This window comes from Aristolochia californica, unplaced genomic scaffold (assembly GCF_029961685.1).
Source record: "Aristolochia californica isolate CCGP_79_NKW_82.1479 unplaced genomic scaffold, dmAriCali1.0.hap1 SCAF_8, whole genome shotgun sequence".
NCBI lineage: Eukaryota > Viridiplantae > Streptophyta > Magnoliopsida > Piperales > Aristolochiaceae > Aristolochia > Aristolochia californica.
This window is the reverse complement of record NW_027182279.1, coordinates 3,409,952-3,432,345: the sequence shown is the minus strand read 5'-3', so window position 1 is coordinate 3,432,345 and position 22,394 is coordinate 3,409,952. Positions and strand designations below refer to the sequence as shown.

The window sequence follows — 22,394 nt, the reverse complement described above, 5'->3', positions numbered from 1 at the left end:
GTGGTAATAGCCCGATGTAATTGACTTTGTCTTGTCCATTGATCGATCTTTGAAAATCGGTTTTTATTTTGACCAAATTCTGATTTTAACAATTGATAGATTATTTAACCAAACTTCTATTCTTTGACCATCAAGAACTTTGACCTCAAGTCAACTAGTGATCTAGTTATTTCAATCTTGTTGATCGATATCGTTAACCAAATTGTAGATCAAGGTTTTAATTTTGGTGATCAAATATCCATGCCTACAAGAACAAAGATTGGACTAATTTGACATAATCTCATTCCAATGAGAAGATATCACTCTAGGGCCCCCTATTTATTGGGACTTCAAATGCAATGATGAGGTTTATTGTTGCTTCTAGATACTAATAAATTAGATCCTATTAAACAAACCTAAAAAGAGGTTCAAATGTAATTTGGACATCTGCATTTAACCAAAAGAGGAATCACAGCTACCTACTCTTGCCATGATCCGGTCCAATGTCTCGTGATCCTGTGTTGATATAAGGGCCCCGGAAAGTTGCTTGAGGAGGCAAGGGCTTTGTTGGATCGATAACAGGTTTAGTCTTTGACGTCCTTCAGCAAAATCATCAAAATCAGTACCTGAAAATGTAATTTGGCAACACCAGAGGCACCAAATGTATGAGAGTTCTCTACTTACACTAGCAAAAAAGGAAATGACAAGCTTGCAGCAGCAAAGGCAACTAAGCCTGATGCAACAATTGCATTCCTCAACCTGGCCATCTGATAGTGTAATAAAAAACCTCGACCTAAAAGTATAAATGTAGAGCCTATTAACCAGAATATTTGCAAAAAAAAAAAAAAAAAAGTCTAAACAATGTTGACTGTTGCAGCAACAGTGATAATTAAGGCATCTATCCGACTTGGCAAAATAGTATAACACCTATCTCGATTTTGGCTCATTATGCAGAAGTAAAACACACAGAACAAGGCCATGGCACCTAGATAAGATTTAACTAAAAGATATCTAGTTTGTATGCGAACTCAGTGGCAGGGTTAAACTCTCTTATTTACCAGTTTCATATCAAAATTCTAGCTTCACTACTACAGTCTAGAAGAAACAAAATATTTTTGTTTTAACCACAACTAGCATGGCTATGCTGCTTAGTTAAATATTCAAGTAAATATAGGTACGAGATTTCCTCTTTCATTTGGACTTCTTTCCTTGTTTCTTCTTAACAACTTCATCCATGTATAATATGCCCTTGCCCTTGTAAACATCAGGAGGTTTACAATCACGAACTGCAGCAGCAAACTGATGAACCCTCCGCTTATCTAAACCAGTGCAGCAAATAATGTTTGGTTTAAAGCAGAAGACTCGAACTGCTGGTGGGAGTGTCAACTCAATCTCATGGGTGAAGCCCACCTTCAAATAAAGTAAACGCCCTTCAGCTTCTGCTCTTGCTTTAAAACCCACTCCAACAACCTTAAGAAACCGAAAGAATTTTGCTTCCATTTTAATTAGCAGTCCAACTTCTTTGCAGCAAACAAATGTCTGACTAGAAAGTGAAAAAACAGAGTAAGTTGATCACAAAGTGCAAGAAAAATCATTAAATTACGACATGAATAATAAAATCTACTTTCAAAGTAGGTAAACACTTGAGTATGTTTTATGTATTTAACATTCTAGCTACAAATGTTGAGACTTCTAGGATGATGAAATATCTGTGTGACAACATTGACAAAACTATGCAGAAATTCTAGATAAGAAAGGTTCAGACTAAAGCTTGTTCCAAAATCCAAAAAAGTATACGCCATTCCATACTTGAAAATCGAGAAGAAGAACAACTCCAGTAAGCGTTTAGATTTTTTTTTCTCTTTCTTCATTTGCTTTTACTCCAATGCATTGAAAGAGAGGGGGGAGGAGGGCCACACCACACTTATTTTTGTTGAAGAGCAAATATGGAAGCCTTACATGACTCTCACAATAAAAAGTCTTACAAAGCCAAAATTATTATGCAAGCAGGTCTCACAGAAGAGTTTCAGTTTAAAGGTATTTTAGTTATATTAGTCTTCTATTTATGTTGAGTTATTGACTTATCTTTAAATGTTAGAGTTTGGGTGTAATTGGAACAATGGTAGTTCAATTGTAATTGGCCTCTACTACTTTCCTATATTATAAATAGGGGTTCATGTACTCTGGTTAATCAAGTCAATGAAACTTTTCTCTTTGCCACAGATTCAACAATTTTAATACAAAATATTTGATGAAGGACAACATTAGATTGGTAGCCAATATTATAATTAATGTGGAGGAGTAATTGATTATTATGTTCCCGTAAAAAATCATTACCAATGTTTGAAATGATTTACCCATAATTGCATGTGTGAACGTCGTTGTTAATCTCAATGCACTCTAAAATGATGTCTCTTGTTATGTCTCTATTTAAATAAGGAGAGGGGAAGATGGTGGAAATGGAGGATTCTAATAGTCTCAATGGTTTAAAATATTAGACCATTGATATTTGGTCCCCAAGTATCTTAAAAAATACAACATCAGCAGTATTTCTGTGATTTCACACTATGCATTTTGGCACTCATGGTGATCTCAAGATCCCAAACCCAAGTTGTTTTGATTATAACAAACATTTCAAACAAATCATGTGCGTTGAAAGATTTTTAAATCCAGCAAAAACACACAAAAAGAAAAAACACAAGTAGCATTAATTTTAAAATACAGAGGCTATTCAATAAAGCTCAGACAGCAGAAAAAGGAAAAGGGAAGAATATTATCCAAACAAATGGGACTTTTTGAACAAAGTGCACTCACAAATGTTTACTAAAAAACAGCTATTCAAATGAGAATAATGTTTGAATGCGGTGAAAGCAAAAATTCTTTTGGTAAGAACATCATTCGAACAAGTGTGTTGTTCAAATATAGTAGAATAACAGAAAGCTTCCAGAAAAGAAGATTGTTTGCATAAGGTCAGTGTCCGAACAAAGGAGAGAAACAATAAGCTTCCTAGAATGGCCGATGTTTGAACAAAACCACTATTCAAATATTTTGAATCGGCAGAGAATTCCTGCCAAAAAATAAGATGTCCAAAAGAAAACAATGTTTGAACAAAGGCATGCAGAAAATAGAGTTAGAGCTTGTATGACAGTTCAAACAAGTTGAAGATTCGAACAGAAGAGATGCAACGACATGTGACTATTGAACATTCAAGCATATTTGAACAAATGCAGTCCAACAAATTGCAAGGAAAGATTCCAAGACATGATCTAGTCACTGTAGGACATCAAAATCTGTAAATGACCTACCAAATTGATCAGTCCAATCCTGGTTTTGCTTACTTTTCCTGTTTGATCTGATGGAAGCCCTATGAGTCATTAAAATGATGGCTTTTTGGCCCTTGGATCTATCAATAGAGGGAGCAGGTAAGATCAAAGAGTTTGCAATGCTGCCACAGCTGACCCAGTTGATAGAGAAGTCAATGAAAGCTGAGCTCTGAAGCTACTAGAGATGTAAACAAGAAGCACCTATTGCTATAAGGTGCAGGATAAAGTTCCCCTCTTACATAAAGGGGCTTGTGTGCTGGAGATGAGCTTGATATTGTCCAGAGTAGGCTTCAGCTGCATCCCGAGAGCTCCAAACTTGCCCCTCAAGAAAATGAGTTGATTCAATCTTTTGCCTCATTAGCTGCCAATGAAACTCAAACAAAATTTCCAAACATTTAGTTGAGATTTTTCTTGAATGTTTCAGCCGATTTTACAAAATACAAAAAGCCCCTTTCAAAACCTAATGCTCTATTTTAGAATGTTAGTGTTTGGCTTTATAAGTCAATTTTGTGCCTTATATCTAGTGAGGGAGCATCTAATAGTGTCCATAAAATTATCATGGTGGATTGAGACTGGTTCGATCCCAAAATGACTAGCCACTTAGGAAGCCTATTGCTCAAACTTATAAGCTAATAACATTTCTTAATATTTATCAATGTGGGACTTTTTTCACTCTACACTATCTCTCACATCTAAACTTACATATAACCAGCCTAAGACATGGGTAAAAACTCTTAACAAAGCACAAACACCCAAAGTAACACAAACTCCCAACGGAGCACAAACTGGGCCTTGGCCCATGCAAGTATCCTGCTCTCATATTAACGTTTGATTGAGCCCAATTTCATCCAAAATGATTAACTACTTAAGAGGCCTAGTGCAAAATCTCTTTAACCAATAACACTTCATAACTCTTATCAATGAAGAACTATTCTCACTAAATACTCCTCCTCATGTCCAAGCTCAAAACAAACCTGAGACGAGCGCAAACTCACAACAAAGCAGAAACTCACAACCATGCACAAACTAGGCCTGGGCCCAAGCAAACATCCTTCTTTGATACCTCTATTGGGTTGAGCATAGTTCCATCTAAAATGACTAGCCACTTAGGAAGCCTATTACTCAACCTTAACCCAATAACATTTATTAACTCTTAATGTGTCAAGGCCTATGAAACACCCTTGGGAGTCACTTTCAGTGAACAAGAACCCAATCTCTCGACCTCTCTAAAAAATAGCTAAGTATATAGAACTCTTACTTTAAAATCAATGTTTGTACTTACTGTTTCTGCTACCAAATCTATGTTAGTTTACTTTAAAATCCGTAGGATAGAACATGTTCCATCCGAAAATGACTAACAACATAGAAGGTCTATTTCTTAACCTTATAACCTATTATTTTTTCTAAAAATTTCTCAATGTGGGACTTTTTCCCACTCAATACACCCCCTCACATCTAACACTTACACATAATAGGTCTAAGACATGGGGACAAAGTCCCAGTGTAGCAAATAATACCCAACTCCCACCTCATGGAGCCCACTCGCACATAAATAACAAACAACCTAGAGAGCACAAACTGGGCCTTAGCCCATGTACACATCTTGCTCTAACACCATTGTTGAGTTGAGCTCAGTTCCATCCCAAAATGATTAACCACTTAGGAGGCCTATTACTGAACCTTATTACCCTTTTTTGACATTTCTCAATGTGAAACTTTTCCCCACTCAACAAGGATCCTACAATTAGCAAATAATAATAGGAAGGCCCAGTGAAAGATCCATCTGCTCAAAGGCACCATATCATCTTATCAAGTTGGTCATGCTTGAGTTCACCATTGTCACGTCCTTAACCAAGTTTCATATCTTAAAAGCCTCAACATCATTAAAATCACAGTAGAATATGGAGCTCCAATTTACTTCTTTGAGTCCCCCTTTGCCACTAATATTGGATAGAAGTGCATCCTCGTTTTGAGCAAGGTAGAAAAGACAAAGGTAGGAGACCTTCAGGAGAGAGTTGTTGAACCACAGATCGGACCAAAAACTCACACAATTTCTAATACCGAGCAAGAGACTACTATGGGAAGTAAAGAGATGGTTGTGAAAGATACATCTCCAGACCAAGGAAAGTCTGTTTGGTGATCCATCACCGAGCCACCAGCAAGCATTTGTCTCTCCCATGTTCCTAGTAACAAATGGAATTCGTGCCAGAGAGGAAGAAATATTCAAACGCCAACATTATTTTGTGAGGAGAGAAATATTAGTGTCCCTTACATGCCAAATACCCAAACCTCTCTCCACCTTACATTTGTAGACATCCATCCATTTTATCATATGGTGCTTGAATCCATTAGACCATCCCTTCCAAAGGAAGTTCCTAATGAATTTTCCGATGCCTTTAGCCAAGCTACCCGAGTAAGGTAAGAGGTATGGGTACCATCAAACAAGATCGGATGAGAGTCAACCGCCAGCTATGCAAATTAGATGCATCTTCCATGAGGGTACACAAAGTTGGAGCTTCTCAAGGACAGAATTCCACAATGTTCTCTCCATTCTTCCTATGAAGAGAGGTAGGCCAACTAGATTCCTGGAAGAGAGCCAACACAACACCACAATCTAGTGGCCATCTCATCAAGGCTAGCCTGAGGTAAATTAAAGTCATATAAGGTAATCTTGCTCCAATTAATTTGCTGTTCAGAAATAAAAAAATGTTGAGGAGAGCTTTAATATGAAGCACTTCTTCCATAATACCATCCGCAAAATGCAGAATTGGATTATCAAGTCTCTCATCCTCAAAGAGAGGTTTAATCCAATCAAGATCCTTCATCAGGTGGAAGAGGCAAGTGAGGATGTCAACAACAATATTAAATAACAGCAATGAGATGAGATCTCCTTGTTGAAGTCCTCTAGACCCTTTAAAGTACCCATAGGCATTTCCATTAAGGATAACTAAATAAAATACAGATGAGATACAACTCTGAAGCCAGTGCCTCCATTTGTTTCCAAATCTCATGCCCAATAGCTAGAAATCCAGGTAGCGCCAGCAAATCCTATCAAATATTTTTTCAAAGTCAAGTTTTAGCATAATCCAAGGCCTAGAACTGCACTTGAAACAACCAATTGAAGAGAAGAAGAGAAGAAGAAGAAGAACTTTTTCTCTTGAGTTCATGTTCCTGCACCCATTTTTCCATAGAGTTCACATTATCATACTACACTTTCCATATTGCAAATCATATATTGATGGAAAGGTTTTAAGTCTAGTTTCCAATGCAAAAAGAGTTTTGGAAATCAGAATTTTCTACAAAGAGAAATCAACATTTGAAACAGCAAAGGTTAGGCAGCAGTAACAAAAAGCTTCAATTTGCAGGAGTTTGTGCCATAAAGAACATTTATATAGAAATTATATGTCAAAGAAAAGATCTCTAAGTCTATTTTCTAACCCCACAAACTGTTTCCCAATCCAATTTTTCTAAAGATATAAATCAACATTAGAAGAAGAAAAGGTCATGCTGGAAGCCTATTACAAGCCGAAAGCACGATTTTAAGTTTGATTTTTTTTCTTTATTCTTTGTAGCTGGTTATTCTATTGCTTTGGTTTTCTTCAGTACTGGCCTTTGATAGCTTTGATGTTCTCAGTTTCCTTTTTCTTCTTTCAGCCAGAGTTGATGTTCATTCTTTAATTTCTAGTAGTTTCTTGTTGGTTAGCAAACTAAAGTAACATCCAAAGTTTCTGCTGCATGGTCATTGACATGTCTTATATTTTCTGTCCTATGTGATGCTGTTTCTGCATGGGTCATTTTTGTTATTTGCTTCTTGAATAATTGGCTGTTGTTGAGTTTTGGTTATGTGGCATTGACATTTCTGTTGTTGCATGATGGCTACTAAATTGTAAGTCCTTGGTATCTTAGGGATTATAGATCATCAAAGTTATAGGCTACAATCTCATCAGCAAATGGTTAGTGTAACAGGATTATTATAGGACAATAAAGGTTGAGAACAGATCAAGACGAGGAGCAAGGCATATTATAGATGAGAAAGGTAGATCTTATGTATGAATGCTACAGATTCTATTCAGGATGCAGATTGAATCCCACGCCAAGCAAGAGTGACTCACATATGCAGCATGTCAAGAAAGTGAGAAGCAACTGAACCGAGCAAGCAAATCAGACCCAACTCATGGAAACTAATGCTCTGTCCTTGTGAACAAACTTGTCCCATTCTCAGCAAAATTTGACCCACCCAATAACCAAATTCAAACCTGACCCATTTATCTGACCCAACCTTTGGGTCAGATATGGGTTTATAAGTTTGACATAGGGCCCAAGGGCAGGAATACTTCAATATAACATGTTTAACACATGACCATCACTGGTCACATGAAATCATCAGGTGCAAACCCAATGGGGGATAGATCAGAGGGATTCAGGTATAGGCTGATTATAAACTAGTTCTAAGTAGTTATCCCAGATAACAAACAAATAATATATATGTTGCTCTATCAAGACATTACCAAAATCTACCTAACCAGGTTTCACCCAGGTCAGAAAAGGAGGTAAGGAAGGGAAGCCACACCCCCTCCCCATTAGGCTTTCCCTAAATGATCTCATGGTCTATGGCCTCATTAAAAGCTGTCCCCAAGCCCTCTCGAACATTAGTTATTATGTGTTAACCTTAGGCCAACTGATGAAGAACTCATTAGGCAAAGTTTAGTTATTGCATGATACAGCTTTACATGTGTTAACATCATAGTTAACATCAATGCACTCCATAAAGGTTGATATCCTTATATTATTAACTGGCAGATAACTAAGTTCTATCAATATGTTTCATTCTAAATAACACATAATTATTAGATACAGGGATAGATGTGTTGATGTCTTTTGACATGGTTATTATATTCTAAGATACATAATAATATCAAGTTGCCTCATTACTTTAATATGACCAAAATCAATGGGGACTTTATTTAGACCTTACTTATCAAATATCTTGGGAAAGTACTTGAGAAAGAAATTCTCAAAAGCATAATTAGTGGGTTGGTCGAGTTCTTTGCCATGCTACATTTGATGAACCTATAAATTCTGATCCAATTTGACCATTTTATTGGACATCAGTGAACCAAATTACTGATCCATGTATAAAATGGTAATTTACAACCTCCTGATAACTATATGGATTAGATGTTCCTGTGCCTAATAGCAAGTTAAACGAAGCAGGCATCATTGATGTCCACCAATTAATGTTACATACTAATTAAAGGAAGAGGGAGTCCATAACATCCCTGATTTAGATGTTGCACCTTAATAGACATAAATAACCCAATAATTTAATCTTTTATAGATACAATATGGACTGAAGATGATAACATTCCTATAAAACTATAATAAATCATCCAAATGCTGCAAATAAATCACCATAAAACTGACATAAGAATAACTCTTCTAAGAGTCACCTATCCCATAATTTGTGAAACCATTTCAACTATATCATATCTAGCAGGAACTTGCCGACGTGCATCCATATACAACTACATGATAGAGCTAGGATATCATACCAGAATTTGGAAGCAATGAGACTCAATCTAGTTTGGAGAAGTGATGTTATGTCTTCGTTTTTGGATTTTGGTGATGCATAAGAAAGCTCCCCCTTTTTTAATCTCCTACTGCTTTAAGTTTCAAATCTGAACAGAGAGAAAGAGACCAAGCAGGGATTATTAAAAGAATAACAAAAAATCGAAATAGCTTAAATGATTATCCTTAGTAGAACATTACATCTTAAAAAGAAGTAAAATTCATATAAAAGTAGACTATTAGAATTAAAAAAAAAACTTTGCCTTATATATAATATTGATTTTTTTATCTTAGCTGTTAACCTTCCACTTTAATTATTACAAGCATCACACTGCCAATGACTTGAAATAAATCCATCAATAAGCACTTTTTTTTCTAAAATGAAGCATCTATAAGCACTTGACCAGCACACATCCATATATAGGTCATTTTCAATCCCCTCTCAGGGACATTTGCCTGATAACAGAGCAAAACAACTAAAAAATAGAAACAGAGAGGGTCAGGCCTCAGAAATGCACAATATCAGAGTTTGTCCATCTATCTTCTTTCTTCCTACATGTCAGGACCCACTGCTCTGATACCATATGAAAATTCATGAACATTCAAGAAGCAAAGATTGAAGACGTGAGAGAGAGAAGAGAGAACGCGGGAGAAGAGAGAATGCAGACACATTGAATTAAAAATAGTTAGCAGGGAGTGAGTGTTAGATTTGCTCTTTCTCTCCTATTTATAAGATAAATAATAAAAAAAGGACAACAACGTTCCTGCTCCACTTACACCCTCTAAAACAAGATTCTATGAGAAACTACTTGAACAGAAACCTAAGTAAATAGAAATTGCATCTTCGAACAACGATATTAACAAACAAAAGTACAGAAGATAGATGAAGGTAGAGAAACATGTGAAGGAAAAAATAATAATAATAACAAACATTTCAATAAAAAAAAGAATTTGAGCTAGGTAAAGAAAAAACAAATAATTACTCTGCACCTTAAGACCCAGTCAGCAATTACCCAAGTTCCTTGTCCGTTGCAAAATAATTAGCTAAATTTGGGTTTCCTTAGTTTACTATGACACTCTCTATTTGATCACTTAGCATGCACCAAAACCCAAATTAAAGCTCTTCACTCAAAGTTTAAAATGCAAAAAATAAATAAAAGATGACAGAATTATGTTGTGAAATGCTTAGACTTCATAGAAAACATATCTAAGCAAATGAAAATGAAGTTTTGCAACCTTCCCATACAGTAAGTAACTCAATCGACTGTTACCACAAAAAATTTAATGCACACTTAAGACACAAAAGAAAAGCAATGTTTGTAGAGGCAAACAGTTTGACTGCATGAGAAACATTTTCTCGACAACAGCTTAAATTTATAAGATACCCGAAGGTAATAATTAACAGTCCAAACTGTTTTTTGAGAAAATCTTGGTTCTCCTCTTGTCTGTAGCCTGCCAAATATCCCACCATTAATTTACAAAACTACTTCACCAGCAAAAAAGAGGGAAGGAAAAGCAGAGAACGTAAAATTTCTCAACCTCCACAGCAAATCATAATTTTGAGAAAGTTAAAAGAGAAAACTAATAAACACTACTAACAGACACTAATGACTAAACAAGAATAACTAAGCACGGTAAACGAGGCAGTACTTACAAACAAGCTTAAACACATAATTGAAAATCAAGCATTTAACAATAAAAAAGTAAAAAAAAATTACCGCATCAATAAAAAAAAGGATCAGAAGAAGGAAAAGAAACACAGATAGAGAGATGATTTCAGTTTTTCTTTCAGTAGAAAAGACGAATTCAGCAAAAAACAAAGCAATAAATGTAAAGAGATAAAGGTCAAGCGAGGGTTTCTAAAAATTAAACAGAGAAGAAGGAGCGAAGGGAAGGAACTCTTCCTCCCCTTTCTCCGGCCAGACTCTGCTTGCGTCGAGTGTCGCACTCCACGGCGTCAGGGAAGATCAGAGGCAAAAAGAGAGAAAAATAGACGAAAGAGGAAGAAGAGAACGGGGAGAAGATGATTAGATGAGCTTACAGGTTCGTCTATTCCGTCGGCAGCAATGAACGGCGGGGGGCTGAGCAACGGAAAGGTTGTCCGACCGGAAGACAGAAGAGTGAAGTCTAAAAGTGACGGAGGTCGAAGAAGCCACGGCCACTGTTTCGCATAACCTAAGCAGTCGAGCCGGCGCAGCGCATGGGGTAGGTTTACATCAGGTTTTTTAAAATCCCGACCAACCTCACCTAATAAAATCCTTTTGAAAATGTAAAACCGTGTGTTCCTTCTCCTCCTCGAGTGTAAATTTTGGATTGCCAAAATGGAGAGCATTGGCTACAATGCCAAAATGGTGTTCTCAAAGAGGTATGGCACCCCCAAGTCACTAAAAAGTCCACCCAGGGGCCGCATGCGTGCATGGGCAGCAAAAAGTCCACCAACGGTTGGTTGTAGCAGGCTGGTTGTTCGATTCAAATTTCAAATTTTGAGTTTAGGACCTATCCAAATGGATTTGGATGGGGGGTTTGAGGGATTTTAGGCATGTATGACAAATGTAAATTTAGTATTTCATATATTTTTTTCCTTCAAGATACATCAATTTCAAAGTCTAAAGCATTGAATCGGTACAATCTTCTCAAAGACCACACATTTCATGAAAAGTCAAGAGTTCTTGAAGATGCACCCTTAGAAGATGAAGAAAAATTGAATACTAAAGTTTAGGATTCACAAAGAAATGTCAAAAACTCAGTCTATGTAAAGAGAATTGTCCACTCCTTCCAAAATTTGATATACAATGCAAACTTTGAGCTTTAGGATATATTTTCCATTCAAACATGATTTCACAAACTCATTTACACATTTCATACATGTTAGAATCACTTAGGAACATTTATTCATATGTTTTAAAAGAATATTAGATGAACTGGCACTGGAATGAACGATCAACATCTACCAATGATAGATTAACTAGAAGTGTATAGACCAAAAATATAAAGCATGATCAATCAATCCAAAATAAGTCCAATATGTGTTATAAAGCATGATCGATCAACTCATTTGGATTGATCAATCAATATTATCTAGCAAAACAAATTCTTGTTGATTGATTGATCAACCAATGAGATTGATCAATCATACAAAACTTTGTCAGTCAAAGGCATAAAGCTTGATCGATCATAGGAAAGTTGTTAACCGACCATACTTGCAATGCACTGCCATAAAAAATTTTGATTGATAGATCATACCGTGTACATAGATCTACCAACTTAAAATGTCAAACCCATTGAGAATATATTAATCGATTATACAATTGATCAATAAGACACATTCTAACAAAAAAAAGTTGTTGCACTCAATTGATCAATCAAAGTAAACTCAACTTTTTGTAAATGGACAAAACACGACTAGTTTAGTTTGTGGAACTTATAAATACCCCATTAAACCTTCTATTGAAAAAAAATGAGCATTTGTAGGTATATCCACAAGTTTTTATTCTCAATCCTTTGAAAATTATCCCGAAGGGCTTTCTAAGAAAAGAGTGAGCCAAACTCTGGAAAAATCTTTCATCTTTTCTCAAATCCTCTCCATTGCATACGCATTAGACAAACTCAAATATTCTACATTGTGGTACAAAAGGCTGGAAGTAGGGGTGGCATTGAGCCAAGCCGAGCCCGAACCTGCTTATATTCGAGCCGAGTTTGATTTAAATATTTTGAGCCGAGCTTCGAGCCGAACCTCGTCTCGAGCCTAAAATTGTTATCAAGCTCGAGCCCAAAAATTTTAACCGAGTTCGAGCCGAGCTCAAGCTTCAACATACATTTAAAATTTTTTAAAAAATATAAATAAAATTATACATATATTTTACATAAAATTGGGCATGACCTCTACATAAAATTAGGCATAACCTATATATATAATACATATATAAGATTGGGTATGACCTCTACTTAAAATTGAGCATAATCAATGTATATAATACTTATATAAAATTCAGTATGACCTCTACTTAAAATTGGGCATAATCTATATACATAATACCTGCATAAACACTCCATAAAATTATCTATACACTCCATACACTCCATAAAATTATCTATACACTCCATACACTCCATAAAATAGTCTAAACACTCCATACATTGGATAACATTATGAATAAACTCCATACAATAATCAAACACAACAAAATTAAATGAAATATCACTATCAATTTACAATCACCCAAATAAAACTATAAATCCTTTAAATAAAATCCTATTACTATTAGAGATTTACTAGAAAATTACAAGGAATATTTTAAATTTTTCTTAGGAAAGTAAAATGGACCTCTTATTGCCTTTTCTAAGGAAATAAATAAAAATTAATAATTAATCTAATATATTATTATACTTATCGATAAATTTTTAATCAAATAAAATGTCAAACATAAAATTGCTATGAAAATTGCCTCATGCTAAAAGTATTATATCATCAATTGTCAAATAATTATTCAAAAAAATTCTATATGGTTTTCTTGCCCATCTTGGCAAGAAAATCTTACTTAGAAAATTATACGATTTTTTAACAAGAATTTATAATTAGAAAAATATTTTCTACCAAAATATATTTTCAATTTCTTCAAGAGTCATGAGGAAGGGACAAAGAGTTTTTTTTTTTCCTTGTTTATGATCTCGCACGTAGGGGAGGTTTCAAATAAATTATATATAAAATTATGCATACATTTAAAAAAAAAGAATTATAGGGGAAGTTCAGGATTGAATTTCAATAATGGATTAAAATGCACCAATATTAATCTTTTTTACTCACAATTGTTATTTAGCTTGTTTTGTAATTTTTGAATCTGGCCATAAATTTACTATGGCCTCCTTAGTGCCCCTAGATGAAAATTCATATTCTAGGACAAACTAGAAATATTTTTCCTATGATACATATTCCCAAAAAAAACTTTAAAATAAAAATCCTATTACTTTTAGTGACTTATTATAAAATTACAAAAAATATTTTAAAATTTTCTTAGAAAGTTAAATGGACCTTTTATTGCATCTTCTAGGGAAATAAATAAAAATTAATAATCAATCTAATATATTATTATACTTATCGATAAATTTTTAATCAAATAAAATGTCAAACACAAAATTGCAATGAAAATTGCTTCATGCTAAAAGTATTACAGCATAAATATTTATTCAAAAAAAATTTATACACTTTTCTACGCCATCTTGGTAGGAAAATCTTAGTTAGAAAATTATATGATTTTAAATAAGATTTTTTAATTAGAAAAATATTTTAAAAAATGAGACACTAATAGTTCATAGAAACTTATTTCTATAAAATGTATTTTTAATTTTTTCGAAAGCTATGAGGAAGGAGATTTTAAGGAATTTTTTTTTTTTTACTTTATGATCTCGCATGTGCGAAATCATTTTCGCGCAAGGGAGGGGGGAGATTATTTCTTCCCTAATTTCTCCCCTGGTTCTGGTTTTCCACCGAGACGATGAGAAGGGAAGGAGATTACAGCACCAGGGAGGACCTGTCCGTCGGGGATGACGGCTGTGATGGAGGCGGCGGCGACGAAAGCGGCAGTGAGGAAAATGGCAGTGATGGAAACAGAGGCGACGGCGAGGAGAGGAAGAAATCGAATGGATGGCCACAGAGGCGGCCGGCGAATAGCTGTCGACGGCAGTAGAGGCGGCGACAACAGCTGACGGGAGGGGCTCAGCGGGGACGAGGGGAGGAAAATCACCCCCCCCCCCCCCCCCCCCCCCGGCTCTCGCTCATGATCCCGACTCACCTCGAGCCGGCTCGCGAGTCGACGAACCGAACTTGGCTTCCATCGAGCTCGGCTCGTTAAGGTAAACGGCTCGATTTTAGAGCTTGAGCTTGGCTCGAGCTTGATAGATAACGAATTGAACCAAGCCGGCACCAAGCCGAACTCGAGCCGCTCGCGAGCGGGCTCGGTTCGAAGCCCCCCCTAGCTGGAAGATTGGATATCTTAAGGATAAGGTTCGAAGCCACCCCTAGTTGTATCATTTCTTTTGTATGTTGTTTTGAAAAAGGTTCATCTAGAACTTGTTTGAATCTATATAGAAATGGCCTAACTAGAGCTAGAATTTAACCAATCTCTTGGAGAGATTATCTTGTAAATCGTATAATTGAGCTACACGTAGCTTATAGAGAGCAGGAATCTATTTGATGTAAATTCCAGTGAATAAAGCTTGATTAGTGGAATTTTCCTAGCACGGGTTCTTGGGTGGTGAATACCAATGGGAACATCGATAGCAAAACATCTTGTGTCAATTGTTGTGGTGTGTAAATGTTTTATGTTTTAATTTGCATGATTTTACTTTCCACGCCTTAAAGAATTTTAAAGTTGTAATTTCCATCAAATCCTCTCCATTGCATACGCATTAGACAAACTCAAATATTCTACATTGTGGTACAAAAGGCTGGAAGTTTGGATACCTTAAGGAGAAGGTTTTTCTCCAATTGATTGTGGGTGTAAGTTGTATCATTTCTTTTGTATTTTTTTTTTTTAAAAAGGTTCATCTAGAACTTGTTTGAATATAGATAGAAATGGCCTAACTAGAGCTAGAATCTAACCAATCGCTTGGGGAGATTATCTTATAAATCGTATAATTGAGCTACACGTAAATATCTTGTGTCAATTGTTGTGGTGTGTGATTTAAAGTTGTAATTTCCAATTCACCCCCAGTCCCAACCCCCCCCCCCCCCCCCGCCACACACACACACACATGATACTGCCTTGATTGAATTGAATAATTTTGGGATTTTTACTTGCTTAGGTGGCAATTTATCATGGGTTAGAGTTTGGATAAGAGATAAGGGGTTTATGGACTAGTATTAGAGCAAAAGCAATTCAACCATGGTTTCCTCATAACATACATTGGAAGAACAACCAAATAAAGGTAAGAAGAAAATCTCATAAACTGAATCTAGTTTAACTTCTTTTGAATCGAGGCTCGCGAAGGTAGAGTGCCAATTCTTGAGGTGGGAGGAAAAGATTCAATAAGTGGTAGACATTTGAGAACGTAGCCTTGAAGCGATTCAAGGGCTAGAGGAAGATGTACATACCACCGTTGAAGTTTTAAGGCAGACACTCGCAATGATCTTGATGAGATGCAAACAAATTGGGAAGAGATATGGAGGAGAATGACAATTCTTGAGTGAACCAGTCTGAATGGGGTAAGGGTTTCTACAAATGAAGATCAAGATTCCAAAGCCTAAACTATACGGCGGCGCACAGGCTTCAAAAGTGATCGAGAACTTCTTATGGAAAGTTGAACAATACATCAAAGCTTCAAATCTCATGAATGAGGAAGTAAAGGTTAATACCGCATCTATGTTTCTCATTGATTATGTCATCTTGTGGTGGAGAAGGAGAATTGGTGATGTCGAGAATGAGAAAAACTCAGTTGACACTTGGGAGGATTTTAGGCCTGAGTTTAAGTGCCATTTCTTTCCCGAAGATGTTGATTACCTAGAACGGAAGTAATTGAATGCATTGAAGCAAAAAATGATGATTAGAAAGTACATTCAATCATTTACTTCTTTAACTTTAAACATTTCTAACATGACCAATGAGGATCAGTTGTTCTCTTCTCTTACTAGACTTCATCAATGGGTTGAACAAGAGTTGAGGCATAGAGAAGTGAAGATGCTTGCAATCTCTTTAGCCATCGCAAAGAAGCTGATGGATTTTGATAGAAAAGCACACAAAATGTTGTCATATCCACAGATAGAAACAGAAACAATGAAAACCATAAGAACAAGTCTTAGTAAAAACAAACTTTTAAGAAAGATGAATGGAACCATAAAAATAGAGAAAAGAAGAAAAACTACACAGAAAAAGGTAATTTAAAAAAATCGAATACTTTTTTTTCTTTTTGAGGGAGATCTCTAGGCGAAAGATTGTCCAAAGAAGAAGAAGGAACTAAATACTATCAAAGTGGATGCTAACAAGTGATGATAATCACATTGAAGAAAGCCGAGTTGGTTTGTTGACGTTACTCAACTCAATCCAAGCAATGGTGGAGATATCGGTAAGGCCTAAATTGATTTTTCTTGATGTGTTACTAAATGATGGCTAGACAAAAACTCTATTTGATTCGGGATTAACCCGCAACTTCATCTCAGAGGAGGAAGCAAGATGATTGTACTTCAGGTGGGAAGTGATAGATAGTCAAATAAATCCTATCAATTCTGAAGCCAAAGTCTTGCTTGGGGTGACCAAGCATGTGCATGTCGTCATTGGGAAGTGGGTAGGCTTCCTAAATTTTGTCGTAGCTCCTTTGGATGATTTTAATGTAATCTTTGGGGTGTATTTCCTTTGTAAAAGCAAAGCCTTTGTAATGCCCTATATGGGAATGATAGGGATTATGGATGAGGATGGACTTGTGTAATTCTCAGTGTAGGAGACTATGTAAAGGAGACAGTGGCTATGCTTTCAGCCCTCTAATTTAATAAGGGTTTTAAGGGTGGAGAGTCCAATCTTCTTGTTTCTTTGGTAGGTGACGAATAATGGCTTGAGGGTCAATCCATCCTGGTTGAAGAGTAGGGAGTCCTATAGAAGGACATCATGCTGAGAGATTTGCCAAAGAACTTGTCTCCATGGAGGGAGGGAGTGAACATGATCGGCAGTGATCAAAGTGCCAAAATATCAACTTTGGCACAAAAAAGTATTGATCTCAGCTTGGGATGCAATGGAAGAATAGTCTAGCCACTTGAAAGAAGAAGAAAGCGACGTTGGACTCATAACTTTTGAAGACATTGATAATGAGTCTACAACTTTCAAAGAGGTAAGTGACACAGACTATAAACATGAACTTGAATTACTTTTGGAAAATCCATTCATAGTCTAAATAAGTATAAAGAAAAATGCAATGCTCAATTACATGAGATTACAAAGCTCAAGGAATAACTAATTGTCTTGAAGGAGGCAAATGAAAGCCATATAACAAATACCTCAAGGCAAAGTGGATTGATAGACAAGTTATCATGTGATTGAGTTGCATTTGAGAGGAAGAGGTTAGACTTAGAACAACAAGTCAAAATCATGTCTCTCAAATCCACATCCAAGTGGAAAGTTGGAAAGAACAAAACAAAGCAAAATAATTTTTTTTCTCCCATTCCTCACATTAGATGCCACTATTGCAATGAATTGGGTCACTATGCCCACATTTGCAAACTAATGAATGAAAATGACATCAAACAAACTTTGGTACCCAAATCAACTGAAAAGGTTGTGGTAACCCAAAAGAACTAGGGCAAAAAAATCTGGAAGCTAAAATCACCTAGCACCTAAAATGTCACCCCAAAGGGAACCAACCTTGAATGAGTCTCTACGGGTTAAATCTCTTGTGGTGTAGGTATGTCTCTGAGCCAAGACACAAAAAAATCTTTGGATTTTGGATAGCGTTTGCTCGAGGCACATGACCAGTGATTAGAAGAAGTTTGTTGAACTCAATCCCAAAGATTGAGGTCATGTAACTTTTGGAGACAATAGCAAAGGTACCATAAAAAGAATTGGTAAAATCGGTACCTCAACCTCTTTCATATCCGATGTATATTACTTAGAAGGCTCGATGCTTGATTTACTTAGCATTAGTCAATTTTGTGATAAAGGAAACAACGTTTCTTTAGAAAAGGACAAATGCTTAGTAAAGAATTAAAAAGATAAACTAGTTCTAGAGGGACACAAAAATAGGAATCTCTATGTAGCTAACATAGTCAATATACCCTCAACTAGCGCCTGTGCAAAAATTGATGAATCTTGGTTATGGCATAAGAGATTAGGACATACGGGAATAAATTCCTTGAACAAACTAGTGAAAAAGAACCTGGTGAGAGGACTCCAAGATAAAAAATTTATAAGAGAGAAACCTTGTGATGCTTGCCAACTTGGAAAGGAACACAAAACTTCATTCAATGCTAAGAATGCAGTTTCAACCTCTCGTCCTCTTCAACTAATTCACATGGACTTAGTTGGACCTATCTGAACCTTACACCTAAATGGGAAGCATTTCACCCTAGTGATGGTATATGACTATTCAAGGTTGACATGGGTAGATTTACTAGCCCACAAGGACGATGTTTTTCCAGCCTTCACTAAGTTATGTGAAAAAATTCAAAAAGAGCAAGGCTATAGCATTGTCTAAATTAGGAGTGACCATGGAGGAGAATTTGAAATTTCACCCTTTGAGGAATATTGTACAAAGCATGGTATAAACTATACATTATTAGCTTCTCAAACTCCTCAACAAAATAGTGTTGTTGAAAGAAGAAAATGAACCTTAATTGAAATGGTTAAAGTTATGCTTCATGCATACAACATGCCACATAGGTTTTGGGCCGAACCTGTAAAAACCGCATGTTATATCATTAACCGAGTTAGTATAAGACCATTTCTCAACAAAACTTCATATGATTTGTATACTGGCACCCTTCCCAATATTACTTATTTTAGAACATTTAGATGTAAAGAATTCATATTGAAAGAACCAAACGAAAAATTAGGAAAATTTGACTCTAGAGCTTATATATGAATTTTCTTGGGTTATTCTACTCATAGTAGCACTTATAGAGTTTATAACAAGAAGTTTATGGGAGTAGAGGAGTGGGTTCATGTTGAGTTTGACGAATCTAATTCACCAAATCCAACTCCAACTCCAATTTTCAATGACGAAGAGGGAAACCCCTTCGATTTATCCTCGGGATCTCAACCTCAAGACCAAAATCTTGAAGAGAACCCAATTGACCCGAATAACCAAGAAGAACCACCCATGGAGCCAAAGAACTATAAGTTCATGACTAATCATCCCCTAGAATAAACTATTGGTGAACCTCAAGGCAAGATTTCAACTAGAAGAGTAACTCATGAGACTATAGCAAATATTCCCTTCGTTTATCAAATAGACCACAAAAGCTTTGTCGATGCCTAAAAAGATGATTTTTGGATTATGGTAATGCAAGAAGAGTTGAACCAATTTCAAAGAAAAAGTTTAGACTCTTGTAACTAGACCTAAAAATCAACAAGTCATAGGAACAACATGGGTCTTTAGGAACAAAGCAAATGAAGCAAATCAAGTAGTAAGAAACAAAGTTAGGTTAGTTTCTAGAGGATATAATAAAGAAGAAGGTATAGATTTCGAAGAAACTTATGCGCTCATGGCAAGACTAGAGGCAATTTGAATCCTCCTAGCCTATGTTTGTCACATGAAATTCAAATTGTACCAAATAGATGTAAAAAGTGCATTTTTAAATTTATGTCGCTAAGACACTATTTACGTCGCTAAGACACTATTTACTACGAACCATGATCAAGATTTGATTATCATTCAAATTTATGTGTATGATATCTTATTTGGTTCTACAAACCCCTCTCAATGTCAAGAATATACTAGTGTAAAGAAGAATGAGATTGAAATGAGTTTAATGGGTGAATTCATATTCTTCCTTAGACTCCAAGTAACACAAACCGAAAATGGCACATTTATAAATCATTCCAAATACATTAAGGGACTTCATAACATATTAAACATAAAAAATTTTAAGTCAGTTAACACACCCATGAGTTAGTGCTTGAAACTTGACTTGAACAACTCAAGTAGGGCCCGTACATCAAAAACTCTATAGAAGCATGACATGATCCCAACTATATTTTTTAGCTAGTAGACCAGATATAATATTCTCGGTATGCCTGTGTGCTAGATTGTTGAAGAGCACGTATGGAAGAGTCTCACATAACTCTCACAACAATAAATCTTATAGAGCCAAAATTCTTTTGGTGGAGTCTTACAGGACTCTCACAAGAGGAGGTATCAGAAAAGAGTCTTAGTTAAAAGTGTTTTAGTTATGTTAGTCTTTTATTTATGTTCAATTATTTAATTATGCTAGGACTTATCTTTAAGTGCTAGACTTTGGGTGTAATTGGCACAAGGGTAGTTTAATTGTAATTGGACTCTACTACTTTCCTCTATTATACATAGGGGCTCAAGTACTCAGATTACAACGAGTTAGTGAGGTTTTTCTCTTTTCCATAAATTTAACATGGTATCGGAGCAGGTTCTATGAATTGACTTGGTCAACCGATAGAGATAATGTGATCCTTTTATGATCTATCATCTCTAGTAGTTTAAGTTTGTATTTTATATTTTCTTCTCTTTCCAGTCCCAATATTTTTTGTTTTATTGTCATTCACACCTTCATAATGAGTTTTTCATATTTCAAATTAAATATATATATATATATATATATGATGGAAATATTTTCGAGTTTACTTTCTAATGCAAAAAGAATTTTTTAAATCAGATTTTTCTACAAAGGGAATTCGATATTTGAAGCAGCAAAGGTCTGACTACAAGAAATATTCAAAATGCAATAGAAAACTTCAGGTTTTGAGCCATTTTATTCCATCAAGAACAAGACTTTATATGAAGAATTACATAACAAAATAAATATATCTAAGTTAATTTTCTTACCTATTGAATCAATTCTCAATCTAAGTTTTCTAGATGGAAATATAGATCTTGGAAGAGTCACTCGTTATGTTGGTCAAAGAAGAAAGAGTACTCGGTTCGGCCAGATTACAAAGTCTAAAATTTGTTAGATTCTTTATCTCAAAAGTGATAGAAAGTGGGACCCACCATGGTTGCACGAGCTGGTGGGACCACTATGAGAACCTGAGATGGCATGATGGGTCATCACACGAGCTGGCATGAGTTGAAAGATTTGAAGATCAAGCGCAATGATAACCACGAATTAATATCCTTATCACATGAGTTGGAAGATCAAGTGGGACCCACCATGATAACCACGAGCTAGCATCTTTATCATATAATCATGTGCCTCATAGAAGAGGTTTAGTTTGAGTTATGTTAGTCTTCTAATTATGTTGAGTTATTTAATTATGATAGACTTATCTTTAAGAGTTATAGTTTGGGTGTAATTAGGAGAATGGTAATCTAATTGTATTTGAATTCTACTACTTTTCTCTACTATAAATAGAGGTGTTTGTACTCGAATTATAAAGAGAAAGTCAAGTAGTTCTCCACTTCTCATCTCGTGAAGTCTTCCTCTCTACCCTAAACTTTTCTTCCTTTTTTTCTCTTCTCTCCTCTCTACATGAGAGAACTCTCTCTCTTTCTTTTTCTTTCTCCCCCCTCTCACCTTGCTCGACATTTCAGTAAAGGGGTCCTAAATTCAACAAAAAGAAGTATAGAAGTTGTACTTTGATGAAATTTATTGAAGTCTAGTTTCAAAAGGAGAATTTTTTTTGTCAATCTGATCTATATTTATGGAGATGTTCGCATCAGAATCGACAAGTGTCAAACTGCAAAACAAAGAGAATCAAGAGGTCATAAAATATTCAAATTGATTTTTTGTGTCAATTTATGTATCAAATTAAATCTCTTTGAATCTAGTTTCTTGAGCAACAAATTGTTTATGATTCTGAATTATATTTTGGGGGATATTTATATCAAAAGTGCCAAAGGTCAGTTTTGACGCAA

General features: G+C 35.5%; 2 protein-coding genes across 6 annotated transcripts; both read right to left on the bottom strand.

Annotated features, from left to right (window-relative positions):
- Positions 1-234: 234 nt before the first annotated feature.
- LOC137939477 (uncharacterized) lies at positions 235-8,942 on the bottom strand. 2 transcript variants are annotated; one of them, XM_068784747.1, is made up of 5 exons: positions 8,855-8,942; positions 3,542-3,663; positions 3,285-3,433; positions 664-772; positions 235-578 (listed from the first exon to the last, which is right to left on the bottom strand). In XM_068784747.1, exons 2-5 carry the CDS (start codon positions 3,658-3,660, stop codon positions 455-457), a joined length of 501 nt encoding a protein of 166 aa, XP_068640848.1. In that variant the 5' UTR covers positions 3,661-3,663; positions 8,855-8,942; the 3' UTR covers positions 235-454. The 2 variants fall into 2 exon arrangements, with proteins under 2 accessions (XP_068640848.1, XP_068640849.1); XM_068784748.1 differs by having other exon boundaries at positions 3,285-3,382.
- On the bottom strand, positions 779-8,941 carry LOC137939478 (large ribosomal subunit protein uL6m-like). 4 transcript variants are annotated; one of them, XM_068784752.1, is made up of 2 exons: positions 3,318-3,630; positions 779-1,518 (listed from the first exon to the last, which is right to left on the bottom strand). In XM_068784752.1, the coding sequence occupies exon 2, from the start codon at positions 1,477-1,479 to the stop codon at positions 1,171-1,173; it is 309 nt and encodes a 102-aa protein (XP_068640853.1). In that variant the 5' UTR covers positions 1,480-1,518; positions 3,318-3,630; the 3' UTR covers positions 779-1,170. The 4 variants fall into 4 exon arrangements, with proteins under 4 accessions (XP_068640853.1, XP_068640852.1, XP_068640851.1 ...); XM_068784751.1 differs by having other exon boundaries at positions 779-1,522; positions 3,285-3,369; XM_068784750.1 differs by lacking the exon at positions 3,318-3,630 and adding an exon at positions 8,855-8,941 and having other exon boundaries at positions 906-1,518.
- Positions 8,943-22,394: the final 13,452 nt, after the last annotated feature.